The 14457-nt window shown below is 46.1% G+C and overlaps 1 protein-coding gene across 1 annotated transcript in view; it reads right to left on the bottom strand.

Moving 5' to 3' along the window:
- PIP4K2C (phosphatidylinositol-5-phosphate 4-kinase type 2 gamma) overlaps positions 1 to 14220 on the bottom strand; it is a 159596-nt gene extending 145376 nt beyond the window's left edge. The window contains exon 1 of the mRNA XM_082246261.1: positions 13957 to 14220. Within this exon, the coding sequence (XP_082102387.1) occupies positions 13957 to 14127 (171 nt within the window). The 5' untranslated portion in view covers positions 14128 to 14220. The remainder of the gene's footprint in view (positions 1 to 13956) is intronic.
- Positions 14221 to 14457: the final 237 nt, after the last annotated feature.

The raw sequence follows: 14457 nt of genomic DNA, 5'->3' as shown, positions 1-14457 counted from the left end.
CCCACTGGAGGATGCCTGCTATTTCCATGGCTGTCAATATACCCTTTGTTCTAAAATGGTAATGGACATAGGCCACCACTGTGGCATTGTCTGACTGTAACCTTATCAGTAGCCCCCCAGGGATGATTCATCCAGTGATCCAGGCACAACCTGATCGCCCCAAGTTCCAAGACATGGACCAGTAATCTGGACTCTTCCAGCGTCCAACAACCCTGAGCAGAGCTCTGTCCCAGGAAACCTCCCCACCCAGACTGGCATCTGTGGTAGCCACAGTCAAATACAATGGGAGAAAGAATTGCCTTGCCAAAGAGCGGGGGAAAGAATCCTCCAACCAGGGATCTCTGGTTTCCCAGCGCAGCTGGATCTGAATGTCCAAGGATCGCAGACACTTGTCCCATTTTACCAAGATCTCCCTTGAAAGGGACCTCTTAAGTGAACTGTGCAAACAGAACTGCCTCAAAAAGTAGATCCCATCAGGCCCAGCACCCGCATGCAAGCACAGAGGGAGGACCACCTGCTGGACAGCAGTAGATGAATCGCAGCATGCAACTTCTGGAGATTATCCAGAGGAAGTAACACTCTGGCTAGAGCTAAATCCAGAGTAAAACCCAAATAATCCAATTTTTCGGGATGGATTTAGAAGAGAACCCTTTCAGGATCTGTATAGGAACCCATCAGGGCAGCAAAGGACTCCGCTCACAAGAGACGCCCATCCAGGGAGCCCAGTGCCTCAATCCCCCGCTGACGTAGCAACGTCCGAACCGGGGCCAACACTTTGTGAAGACCTGAGGAGCAGAGGTGCGACCCAAGGGTATTGCCACCAACTGGCAATGCTCCCCTCTCGCAGCAAAAACTGAAGAAGAGCTATTGTCGGGCCACATTGGAATGTGCAGGAAAGCATCCTCGATGTCAATAGAGGCAGAAAGTCCTTGATGAAGGGATGCAACCACCATGCGAATGGACTCCATTCTGAACTTCTGTACCCGCAGAAGCAGATCAGAGCCCTAAGGTCCAGAATTTAACTAACCTAGCCCCCCTTCTTTGGGACCGTTAATAGGCTTAAACAAACCCTGAAACCATTCCGATGCCTGAAGCAACAGGTCAAGCAATGCCCCAAGGAGAGCTTGCAAATGGTCTGGGACACACATAAGAAAGGAGAACCTTTCCAGGGGGGCAAGAATGAAACAAACTTGTAACCGGACAGTATCACTGCGTGGACCCATTGGTTTATTTACCAAGGAGGTCCACGGGCCTGGAAAATGGATTTTATGGTAAGTACAAAAATCCTATTTCTCTTTCGTTCGCTGACTGACACAACTCTCCATTATTCAGAACCATTATATTGCCCCCTACAGGGGCAATTCAGAAAAAAAGGTGACAAAAAAAAAAAAAAAAAGAGAATTCAGAAAAAAAAAAAAAAAAATTACTTTCGGCTATGAAAAAAATCTATTTTTTTTTTTTATCAATTTAAGCCAATATGCATTCTGCTACAATTTTTTGGCAAAAAAAAAAAAAAATCTCAAAAGGTGTATAATGGTTTGCGCTAAAGTTATCGCGTCTACAAACTAGGGGAAAGATTTATGTCATTTTTATTTATTTTTTACTAGTAATGGTGGAGATCAGCGATTTTTAGCAGGACTGCAACATTGCAGTGGAAAAACTTTGTGCCTGGAAAATTGAGAACGTCTATGGTGTCCAAAAAGCATTCTTTTAGCTCAAAGGCGCTTTTGGATGAACTGGAAAACAGCGACTGCATATTGTAATTATTTGAAGAACTGTGCGATAGCCATTAGTGCGAAAATTCGTCATCAGGTACTAAAAGTGAAGACAGCGATAATTCTGCGACTGAGCTCAGCGATGTGCGAACTTGGTGCTCTATTGACTGTGGTAAGGATCAGGCAGCCACCCCCCCCCCCCCCCCCCCAAGATTCCCCTTTACTGGAGCACCTGGTATGAAAGTTGACATTGACCATGACAACCCCTTTCATACCTACAATTATTTCTGACCGATGAGGTTATTGAAAAATAGTTACCGAGACAAATCGGTACAAAAAGCAACAACTGGCTACGCATCGGAAGTTTGCAAGATGCAGAAAGTGGGAACCAGTGACCAAAGATGACATTTGGAAATTTCTGGGCCTAATAATTCTTCAGGGAGTGGTGGGGAAAAACCCCTGCAGAAGTGGTATTGGACAACTAATACATTACTTGCCACTCCATTCTTTGGCACGGTCATGTCAGAGTACAGATTCTCCCTCATAATGAAATATCTCCACTTTGAAAACAATGAAGAATTTGATTAAATATATTATTCATATATTGTGAGCACCCTCCTAGTCAGGTGCTAGGCAAAAACATTGGGTTGCTTTCCTGCTTATCAGGGAGCAGGATTCCTAGTTAGGCCTGCTACATGTGTCCAGGTGTGATTCACTTGGTCTGAGGGAGTGTCCCCACTGTATCCAATAGGGGAGCCTGTTGGACAGCCGAGGAAACGCAGCCAGTGACACACATGCTTTTGTGGCAGTCCCAATGGGAGGGCACAACAGCGGCGCATCCTGGGATAGAACATAAAAGCCCAGGGCGCATGTGACAGGGTGTCTTTGGACTGGAAGCCAGGTCCCAGGAGGAGGGTGACTCTTCTCCTGTCAGGTTGGAAAGTGGTCACAGGCAGTAGGCCTAGTGGATCAGAGTCTGGAGCTGAGCTGTGAAGTCCAAGAGAAACTGACTGTGGAGCAGTGGCGGAGGTCCCTGTGAAAAACCGTGTCCGTGAGTACCAGGGAGCTTGCCATGGGTCCACTCCAGGGAAGTCAGTGGACAAGAATCAGCACACACAGTGGGTCAGAAACGGGGGCTGCCAAGTTAGACCCTGAATAGAAGCTCAAGTACAGTTCATCAGTTAAATATTCACCTCAGTGGCAAAGTGAAGCAGCGGCCTTGCCGCATCCTCTGCAGATAGTTGTCCTCAAGTTTTGCATAGTTACATAGTTAGGGAGGTTGAAAAAATACATCAGTCCATCCAGTTCAACCTATGATGTGTGTGTGTTTGTTGTTAACCGTACATTGTATACCCCTGTATGTTGTGGTCTTTAAGGTGCCCGTCTAATGATTTTTTTTTAAACCATCGATACTCCCCGCTGATACTACTGCTTGTGTAAGAGAATTCCACATCCCCACTGCTCTGACAGTAAGAACCCCCTACGTATTTTAAGGTTAAACTGGTTTTCCTCTAGTTTTAGTGAGTGGCCATGTGTCTTATTGTATTCCCTTTCTCTGAAAAGTTTGTTCCTTATGCTAGGGGTCACTAGTACAGTATTTGTACATTGAGATCATATCCCGTCTCAAGCGTCTGTTCTCCAGAGAGAATAAGTTCTTTACTCATAGCTTAGATCATCATTCCCCTAATTATTTTTGTTGCCCTTCCCTGGACTCTCTCCAGTTCCAGCACATCCTTCCTGAGGACCGGTGCCCAGAACTGGACGGCATACTCCAGATGTGGCCAGACCAGTCTTGTAAAGTGGGAGAATAATCTCTTTAATTCTGGAGTGAATACATGCCAGTATTCTGTTGGCTTTGCTTGCAGCGGCTTGGCATTGCATGCCACTGCCAAGCCTGTTGTCCACTAGTATCCCCAGGTCCTTTTCCATCTTAGATTCATCCAGAGGTTCCCCCCCTAGTGAGTAGCTTGTGTTCGTGTTTGTGTTTGACGCCCAAGTGCATTACCTAACATTTTTCAACATTAAATCTCATCTGCCATGTAGTTGCCCACCCCATTTTTTTGTTCAGGTCTGCTTGTAAGGTTTCCACATCCTGCATAGAAGTTATTGCCCTACTTAGTTTAGTATCTTCTGAAAATACCGAGATTGTGCTAGATATCCCCTCCTCTAGATCATTTATGAATAAATTAAACAGGATTGGTCCCAGGACAGATCCTTGGGGGACCCCACATTCTACACCTGCCCAATCCAAGTACTCCCTATTTATAACCACCCTCTGGACCCCCCCCCTGGAGCCAGTTCTCTATCCAGGTACTCACCCTATGGTCCATACCTACGTACCTTAGTTTGCACAGTAAACGTTTCTGGGGAACTGTGTCAAATGCCTTTGCAAAGTCCAGATACACCACATCCACAGGCCTTCCTTCATCTAGATGGCAACTCAATTCATCGTAGAAGGTTAATAGATTGGTCTGGCAAGAACGATTTTTCATGAATCCATGCTGATTACTACTAATAATATTGTTTTCATTACTAAAGTCTTGTATATAGTCCCTTAACATTCCCTCCAAAATCTTGCAGACTGACGTTAGGCTGACTATAGGTCTATAGTAACCCGGGATATATCTCAGCCCTTTTTTAAATATTGGTACCACATTGGCTTTTCTCCAATCAGCTCGCACCATTCCCATCTGTAGACTAACCATAAAGATCAAGAATAACGGCCTGGCTATCACCTGGCTGAGTTCTTTAAGAACCCTTGGGTGCAAGCCATCCACTCCCGGTGATTTATTTAGGTTAAGTTTATCTAGTTTAGTTCTAAGTCTATCTTCTGTTAGCCATGGGGGTAATTCCTGAGGTGTATTTAATTTAGCATTACAAGCTGGGTTAGTGTAGCCCCCCAATTATTTTGGAAACTGAAGAGTAGTTACTAGAAGGAGTATCCCACTCATCCCTTCTCCCATCCCATCATAAAATAAAAAAAAAAAAGAAAATCCCCTGGACTGTTCAATGACTGAGCCAAGAACCTAAAGTACTAGGAATTTACAAGTCGTTGCTATGGGTAACCCAGGGGAATCTGCTTTAAGCAGCTCCTACGGGGGTAGTGCTACATTTATAATTTTATGTTTCAAACTTTATCATACCCGGGATGTCTTCTAGACTCTTGTTTGGAAAGATTTAAAGTGGAAGTAAACCCTCCTCTGCAACTTGTACCTATAGGTAAGCCCATGATAAGGCTTACCTTTAGGTACTGTAAATATCTCCTAAACATGCACCGTTTAGGAGATATTTACTTTGCATGCAGCCAGTGACATCACTGGCGCATGCGCTCTGAAGGAATGGCCGCTCGTGCCGTTCCTTCAGAGCCCAGTGCCGTGAACATCAGCTTCCGCGCGCATGTGATGGCCGGATGCCGCAAACCCGGAAGAAGGGCGACCGAAAATGTCACCCGTGAGAGGTGAGCGGGGCGGCACTGCGGGGCTTTGTTCTAAGGTAAGTATTTCATAAGCTAGTATGTGATGCATACTATTCATTATGTGTTTGTCTTTCAGGTGTTTTTTTTTTTTAAAAGATTTTCTGAGGTTTACAACCTCTTTAACCACTTGCCGAGCGCCGCCCGACTATATACGGCGGCGGTCAGCCCCTCACAGGCAAAGTGATGTACCGGTACGTCACTAGCCTGTGAGCCAATAGGGGGCGAGCGTGCGCCGCCAGAGGCGCGCTCCCGCCCCTGCTTGTTCCCTAGGCAGCCTGCACGTGTGACCGGCGGACCCGATGTCCGCCGGTCACTCGCGATCGTCGGGTGGAGAGGTAGAAAGGCAGGCGGCTAATGTAAACACAGCCGCCTGTCATTCTCCCCTGTGTAAAAGCACAGAGCATACGGTCCTGCTATGTAGGACCATTGATCTCTGTTACACACACAGCCACAGTTAGAAGCACGCCCCTAGGGACACACTTAACCCCTCCCTCTCCAATAAAGTTAACCCCTTCCCTCCCAGTGTCATTTTTACAGTAACCGTGTATATGTATAGCACTGATTAATGTCACTGGTACCCCCAAAAGTGTCAAAAATGTCAGTCAAGGGTCCGATCTGTCCGCAGCAATGTCGCAGTCCCGCAAATTACTCGTCGCAGATCACCGCCATTACTCATTAAAAAAAATCTTTCCCTTAGTAAACGCAATAACCTTTGCGCAAACCAATCAAAATACGCTTTTTGCAATTTTTTTTTTTAACAAACATATGGAGCAGAAAACAAATTGGCCTAAAATGTTAAAAAATTTAGATTTTTACATTTTTTTGGGGGAATCTCATAAAAAAATATGTGAAAAATATTGTTATTTTTGCAAAATTGTCGCTTTTTTTGTTTATAGCGCATGATCAAAAAAAGTGGCACAGCTGATCAAATACCACCAAAAGAAGGCTCTGTTTGTGGGGAAAAAAAAAGGACGTCAATTTCATTTGGATACAGCGTTGCACGACCGCGCAATTGTCCGTTAAAGTCACGAAGTGCCAAATCGCAAAATAGGCCCTGGTCAGGAAGGGGGTAAAATCTTCCGGGGCTTAAGTGGTTAAGTGAGTTATTCCTAAGAATTACAGGCCTAAAATATAAAAAACATATCTCCATGCAAAACAATGTACCGCTTTTTTGCACAAAAATTCTGACATAATCAGACCACCAGGGAGGTTAAATGGAAACCAGAGACGACCTTAGGAAGGAAAAACTGGCAGGGACGATGCACCACTTTATCTATGTGAACCACCAAGTAAGTTGAACGACAAGACAAGCAGCCAACTCCGACACCCTCCATGCAGAAGAAAAAGCCACAAAGAAGGCTACCTTCTGGAACAATGTAAGCAGAGGAATCTCGCAAATATAGTCCAACGGCGGTTACTTAAGAACCAACAGCACCAAGTTGGGATTCCACGAGGGCAATGGAGACCGCACTGGGGGAGCCAAGTGGGGAACCCACTGAAAAAAGGTGCAAACCACAGAAAGCGTAGCCAAAGGACAACGAAAGAAAACTGCCAAGGGCATGCTCGGAGTCTTCCCTGTTCAGATGGGAAGTTCCAGTTTCAGAACGCAGCTTGGAGCGTACTGGGTCCTCCCCTAATCACTGCTGCTGTTATGCGGCTGGCCTTTTACAGCATGGCACCCACTGTTTGCAGGGGAGGACAGGAGGAGACCCGAGCTGCTGAGTGGGGAAACAAGCAGAGGGACCACCACGCTGTGTCCAACTTGCCTGTGCCACAAGAGGCGACCTGTGAGAAGCCTACAAGGCGTGCAGGTAGAGTGCGGCCCTCACCGGCGTTCCTGAACCTGCCTCACAGGAGTACCATCCGACTCTCTAAGTCTTCTGGTAAGAGAAAAAAAAAAAAAAATGTTTTGCTGTAGGAGAAACACAATCAATACTAAAGGACAAGGGGCAGGGTGGGGCCTTTTAACAGCTGTGAACTGATTGCGTTTCCTGTAGGGTGGAGCCTCTCATCGCTCATGTGTAGTTTGTAGACGTGATAACTTTAGCGCAAACCAATCAAAATGCACTTAATGGGATTTTTTTTTTTATACTCAAAATGTGGCAAAATACAAATTGGCCAAAAATGATGAAAATAAATTTGATTTTTAAATTTTTCTTATTGGGAATGTTATATAGCAGAACGTGAAAAACACTGCTTTTTTCAAAATTGTCGCTCTTTTTGTTTATAGCGCATAATAAAAAAAAAAAAAAAAACGCAGAGGTGATCAAGTACCGCCAAAAGAAAGCCCTGTTTGTGGGAAAAAAAAAAAAAAGACAATGTCAATTTTATTTGGGCACAGCGTCGCACGACTGCGCATTTATCAGATTAAGTGTCGCAGTGACAAATCACAAAAAGTGACCAGGTCGTTAAGGGGGCAAATCCTTCCAGTCCAGAAGTGGTTGAAGACTGACAAACTCCTATGGCCGCTACTGCTGGTTGTATTGCAGATCCTGCAACAGCAAAGGAGGCTTTCAATAAGGATTCCAACTTTTTATCTGCTGGATCTTTAAAAAAAAACCATGGGCATTATCCATGGGACAGTTAAACTCTTGTTAACTGAAGAAATGGCAGCATCCACAGTGGGTATATTCCATTTCTTAGTAAACTTTTGTAGGATACAATATAGGGATAGGCCGATATATCGAGGGCAGATATGCACTTTCCCCGATGTATCAAATTGGCCCTGGAGGTTACTGATATTGCCGATATTGTCGTGACATCATTACGGTATGTTGCGATACGCGCCTCCGTGCACTGGGACAGCTTCTGACTTCTTAGGCCGCCTCCCTCAGCCTCGTCTGGAGTCGGGGAGTCTCAGGACAGTGAGTGTACAGTGCAGTGTACAGTGCACACTGTGTCTAACACAGCCGCCATACCTACACCCACAGCTGCCCGGTGCCAGCCACCCACTCACAGGCCTGTACCAGCCAGCCACTGCCCCTGGGTCTGTACTAGTCGGCCACCCACCACAGGGTGCCAGCCAGCCACCGACCCACCACAGGGTGCCAGCCAGCCACCGACAAACCACAGGGTGCCAGCCAGTAACAGATTTGTGTTAAAAATTGTGTTTATTTTGCAAAACTTTAAATGTTCAAAATATCGGCCAATACCAATATGCAATGGCCAAAATATCGGTATTAGCAACAAAAAAACAATATCGGTCCAACCCTAATACAATAGTGAAAACCTTTTAGGAGGACCAGAAATCCTATCAAGATGATCCCAATCATTATACATTTCTTGCTCCAAGAGCGGATGGATGGGAAACGTCCGAGGACTATGAGGAGGGCGCAATGAGCCTAGAGAGGAAAAAAGACTTCAGCCGTCTCTAAGGGAGGAAATAGGTTTCCCCGACTGGACCCATTTTAGTAAGAGACTGAACCAACAATCTCTGGGTTTAAGAGGCTGATAAAGACTTTCCTGACCCCCCAGAAGTGGAAAACTCAGCTTGACCATCCATAGGGTCATTATCAGCTACTTCTTCCACATCCTCTGCCCAATCCTGAACTGATTAGGGGGTGGCTCAGGCGAGGGATCTATCACGTTTCCTCCATCCTTGAGGTGTTGCAATCATATGCCAGCGATCTTACCCTCAAGGCTGGCTAATGGAGATGCCAAATCATTGTTAACGACGTAGGTTGCGGCAGAAGCACCTGGAGTAGCTACTATGCCTGACAACCGTAAAGGCTCAGATTGGCTTGTCGCCTCTGGCTCTTCAGATGGAGTAGCATGGCCAGGACCTTCATGGCCTGACGGTGGCATCACAGTGCCCCTTCCAACTGTGCCTCCCCTAGCCCTTTTTCTAGCAGACATTGCTTTATAGCAAGACAAACTTGAGGTACTAACTTCAGTATGTATGTATATAATTTTTTTTTTTTTTTATTATTCCATTTATGTTACTAATATATGTATAAAATTGAAAAACAGCGCTACATAATTAAAAGTCCAAAGGTATAGGTAAGGTCCAGCTGATTGGCCTCCTGGAAGTGCCACCACCACCAGAGAGAGAGTGACCCCAATCACACTGCCGCTTACCGTCCCACTAGTAAAAGAAGCCACCAAAAAGCTCCTCCAGAAATCCTCAGCATCGAGCTAATTAGGTGAGATTCCGTACAGATGATTCAGGGCAAACTGATCACTCAAAAAGCAAAAAGAAACTCGTAGTGCAACACCTTAATGAAAACAATATATGTATATATTTTTTTCTCTCTCTCTCCATTATATTATATATAAATCTAAATAGAAGGATTAAATTTAAAATGATTATATATATATATATATAATTTTTTTTTTAATCCTTCCATTTAGATAAATGCAGGGCTCGAGAATCCCCAGGTCGCATTTGTGACTAGAATTAGCGACCTGGCGCCTGGGGTGCCCTGCAGAAGGTGTCCTGTCATTTTTGCACGGACTTCCGCGCCGTCCGAAAATTGAGGCCCCGGCTTTTCGGCCTACTTGAGATGAGAGAGGCTTCCAATGGGGAACTGGCGCCCTCTTGTGGTGGCCAGGAGTAATGACTTGTAATGACTGTTTCCACTGCCTGTTTGTTCTCAATGCATTACCATCTCCCTGTCCAGTTAGTTACCTTTGACAGGGAGTGTGGTTATTATTAATTTAATTTATTTTTTAAATGTAAAAAAAAAAAAATATTTTCTTCTTTTTTTTTTATTATTATTATTATTATTATTATTAAATAAAAAAAAATATCTTTTTTTTTTCCTCATCGCCATGCCACAGCCTGAAGGCCCCTTTCACACGGGCTGTCTGATCAGGTCCGCCTGTCAGTTTTTCAGGCAGAACTGATCGGACCCTTCATTCTCCTCTATGGAGAAGTAATCTGCCGCCTTCTGATCCTGTCCGCCAAAAGCAGACGGATGGTGGTTCTATTTTCTATCCATCCCGTGGATCGAATAAGATGGCATCGGATGGAAAGAGAGACAGTCTGTTTTCATCCAATTGCGCTATAGAGGAGAGTGGGGTTCTAGTGGTATTTATGTGTAAATTTAGTATCCGTTTTATTAAATAAAGCTTGGTTGTTAGTTTAAAAAAAAAAAAAAACTGGCTCCTAACTTTTTTAGCTGGCTCCTAGATTTCAGGAAAATTTGTCAAGCCCTGGATTAATATATATGTATATGATCAGGAGAACAGCCCTCCATTGACATAACTGACAGAGGAGTGGCAGCTCTCTCGTGAAGTGCTTTTGTGACGACGGGGGACAAAGACTAGATGATGGGGGGGGAGGGGAAAACACACCTCTTGCATGCCGAATGGTCAGTGCTTAACCCTGGGGATTTCACAGCGGCTGTAGCATGAAGATGGGGGATCTGTCAGTGGGGGGCAGAATGAGCGGTTAGAGGAGTGGGGGGGCCTGTCATGTTACTATAGGTCAGGGGTCCTCAAACTATGGCCTTCCAGTTGTTTGGGAACTACAATTCCCATCATGCCTAGTCATGTCTGTGAATTTCAGAGTTTTACAATGCCTCATGGGATGTGTAGTTCCACAAAAGCTGGAGGGCCATAGTTTGAGGATCCCTGCTATAGGTGCAGTCACGGTACGGAACTCAGAAGGGCCACAGCTCTGGCCCTGAATGAGTCAGGGGTCCAAAATTTGGCAGAGAGATAGGGAAGATCTACCTCTGAGGGCCTCTATTATCCCTGTGCCAAATTTGGTGCCCCTAGCCCCCAAGGTTAGGTCAGCTTAGTGCAGTATGGCAAGTTTGGATTGGGCACAGTTGCATCACTACAGCTCGGGCCCCGAATATGTCCGAGGGGTCCAAATTTGGCACGGAGGTAGGGGAGGTTTACCATTACCATCCCAAAAATGTTGGAGTCATTAGCCCAAAATGACTATCAAATTTTTATGGGGTCACTTAGGAGCATATGGCCGCCAGTCAATACCACAAAGCGGGGAGTGCTGGATACCATATTAATCCCTATAGTCTTAACTATCCATGCACTACCTATGTTCCACAGGATTTGGCCAAAGTCAATTGCCATGCCAGATCCTGTAAAAATTAAGTATTGGCCACAAAAAGTTTTTGTGTGGCTCCTATAGGTCCTCTACAATTAGTTTGCCAAGTATTGTGCCCTTAATTCCTGTGGTTTAGGTATCACCGGGCGCTAAATTTATAGTAGCTTGACCCGCTAACTTTGGCACGGTCGTAGCCTAGACATTTGAGGGACCACAGATCGAGCCACCAATAAGTCCAGGGGCTATATATGGCACAGAGGTTGGGGGAAGTCTTACTTTACCAAACATGTTGGGAGTCACTAGCCCAAAATTTCCTGGGCAACTTAGTGTGTGGCCATCGGGCCGTACCTTGGAGCGGAGAATGTGGAGTACTATTCAACAGTACCTGCAGAGCGGGGCTCTGCAGTTCCTGTATTCCATAGTGGTTAGTCAAATCTACCCCTATGCAGGTCCCTGAAACAATTAAGCATCAGCCCGGAAAAATGCATGTGCCCCCTGGGGATCCTATAGTATCTCTGAGCCAAGTTTGAGGACCCTAACCACCAGGGTTCAGGTACTACAAAGCCCTCAATTTTGGTCAGCTTTGTGCTATATGGCAATTTTCAAGTGGGCACAGTTGCAGGGTCCCAGCTTGTGCATTGAACAAGTCCAGGGGCCCATATTTGGCACAGAGGTAGGGGAGATCTTCCTTTACCACTCTTAAAATGTTGGACTAGCTAGCCTGAAATTTTCTGGTCAACTTTTCCAGCGGCCTCTTGGGAGTGTGTGGCCCTCAGGCATTATGAAGAGCAGGGACTACTGGGTACCAGATTCATCTCCATATTCTTAGCTATCCAATGGTACCTATGTTCCACAGTATTCAGGCAAATTCAACTCCTAGGCCAGTCCTCATGAAAATTAGGCATCAGCCCACAAAAAATGTGTGTGGCCCCTGGGGGTCAACCTTGTACCAAGTTTGGTGCCTATAACCCCCGTGGTTCGGGTACCACAGGGCCTTCAATTTGTGGTAGATTGGCATGCTATGTTAATCTATGGCTCGGTTGCAGTTGGGAATTGGGGGGGGGGGGGGGGCACAGCTCGGACCCTGAAAGAGTACAGGCTCCCACAGCTTGAGTCCCTGGACATGTTTGGGGCCCCTCAAAATTCCCTACTGCGCCATATATTAACATAGGCTAGGCCAAGCTAGCCTAAACGTATGGCCCCACAGTAGCAGAACGATGTTGCCCAGGGGCACAACACCGGCCGTCATTTTAATTTAATTCAATAGGCCAGACAGGAAGGTGTTAAAGGTGAAAGTTCTGCTCATCCTCCACTGCCATTATTGGCTTTTTTCTTTTCCTGAGAGGGGGTACATTTTTCTGACGGGTACTTCTGCATTTCTCACCTAGGCAAGAATTGTGGAAGGTCAGTCTCCCCTCCTGGGACACATCCCAGAAAACAGTGGGAGCAGACTGGAAGCGTAGCTTGCCTTGCGCATGCACAGTTGGGGAATCAGCTGTAAAACCGCAGGAAGTCACAGTCTGTATTCTGCCAAAAACTCCAACTTGCTGACATCTCCAACCACATCCCTTCCGGTGACTGTACAGCAGGAATAGTTGGAGATTTCAACCACTTGGGTGTTTTCACACTAGCAGGTTATACACTCCGGTACACGCTATAATGAGTGGACATGTTAGTCCGCCCACTAATTGTCACTGTGTTGGACTAAACTAGACTGTTAAACACAGTATTACATTTCTTTTACTATAATATAGTAAATATAGAGAGAAACCTGCAGCTAGAAGGTGGCGACGGCCATCTTGGTACACCCCACACTGCTCAGCAACAAACTTATATAGCAGGGATCCTCAAACTATGGCCCTCCAGCTGTTGCAGAACTACACGTCCCATGAGGCATTGGAAAACTCTGACATTCACAGACATGACTGGGCATGATGGGAAATGTAGTTCCTTAACAACTGGAGGGCCATAGTTTGAAGACCCCTGTTATATAGTGAAACAGACTATTATACTCGGTCGTGGAGAAATAGTCTATTTCAGTATATGAGGTGAGTTTACTGCTAAAATAAATGTAAAATTGAAGACTTGTGTGGGTGTAAGAAGATGTTGGCCTCTGCTTTGTGTTCTGTCACATTAGAAAACCTATTGGAACGAATAGCAGCCCTGTTAAAACGCACGGCGCATGGGCAGTAAGTTGTTCTTGTGTGACCGTCACTTCTGGTTGCAGAATTTGATAGGTAGCGGTGTTCTATCAACCGCCTGTTCTGTGAAAAGTGGCCGAAATCTCCAATTATCCCTGCAGTAGAGTCACCAGAAGAGATGTGGGTTGGAGATTTCAGTGAGTCTGAGTTTTTGGTAGAACACCGGCATCAAAGATCCAAGATGGGGACCCGAAGACCAGCGCAGAGCGCAGAACTGGCCCCAGTGAGATATAAAAAAAAAAAAAAAAAAAAGGGTCGCTGGACCCCTGGACCAGTGAGGGTTTATTAGGCTACAGAATGAGCATCTGTTTACTTTCCCCTGTTTTTTGCACTGTATGAACTCTTTTGTAGCCAGCAAGATGCAAACCTGGCACACTGGTGATGTAGAACCAGAAGTCCCAGTCAGCCCAGCACAGTGCCCTGCCAAGTAGGCGGAGACCAGGGGGAGGGAGGGAGGAGGTGGGACACGGGAAAGTTCTGAGCTCAGCAACCAGAGTGACAAAACACTGAAAACTCCGGCAGGTGACTCCCCCCAGTCAGTCAGGGCCTTACCGAGTGGTTGACTCCCCACATGAAGACGCTGACGAGCTGGTCGCTGGCTCGGAACACCTTCACCTTCTGCTGCACGAAGTGCTTCTTCTTTGTCTTGGTCTTGGCATTGGTGGCGGGCAGAATCCCCACAGCCGCCGAGGAGGCAGCGGGCACAGCGACGGAGGAGGACATTTCACCACACCGCCTCCCCCTAACCTCCTCCTCAGGGTCAGACGTCCGCTCAACTGCCGCCTCTCTCCGCCCCGCCCAACTCACCTGAGCGTCCAGCGCGCCTGCGCACTCACGTTCCTCCGCCACCGCCCCGTCGGCTCATGAGTCATGTGACCTAGGGGTCAGTGAAGCGGAGCCGCGGCGGTGTTTAGTCATTTGGTATTAGATGTGGCGCTCAGGACTGTGTGACACAAACACTGTGTACTGCTGGGAATCATACCAGGAGAGTGGCTAACATGTACAACCTCTCATAAAGTGATGTTAAACCCAAAAATGTATTAAATCGCAGCT

Source organism: Pelophylax lessonae (genome assembly GCF_965119305.1).
Source record: "Pelophylax lessonae genome assembly, chromosome: 2".
Taxonomy (NCBI): domain Eukaryota; kingdom Metazoa; phylum Chordata; class Amphibia; order Anura; family Ranidae; genus Pelophylax; species Pelophylax lessonae.
This window is presented reverse-complemented; position numbering and strand designations above follow the sequence as displayed.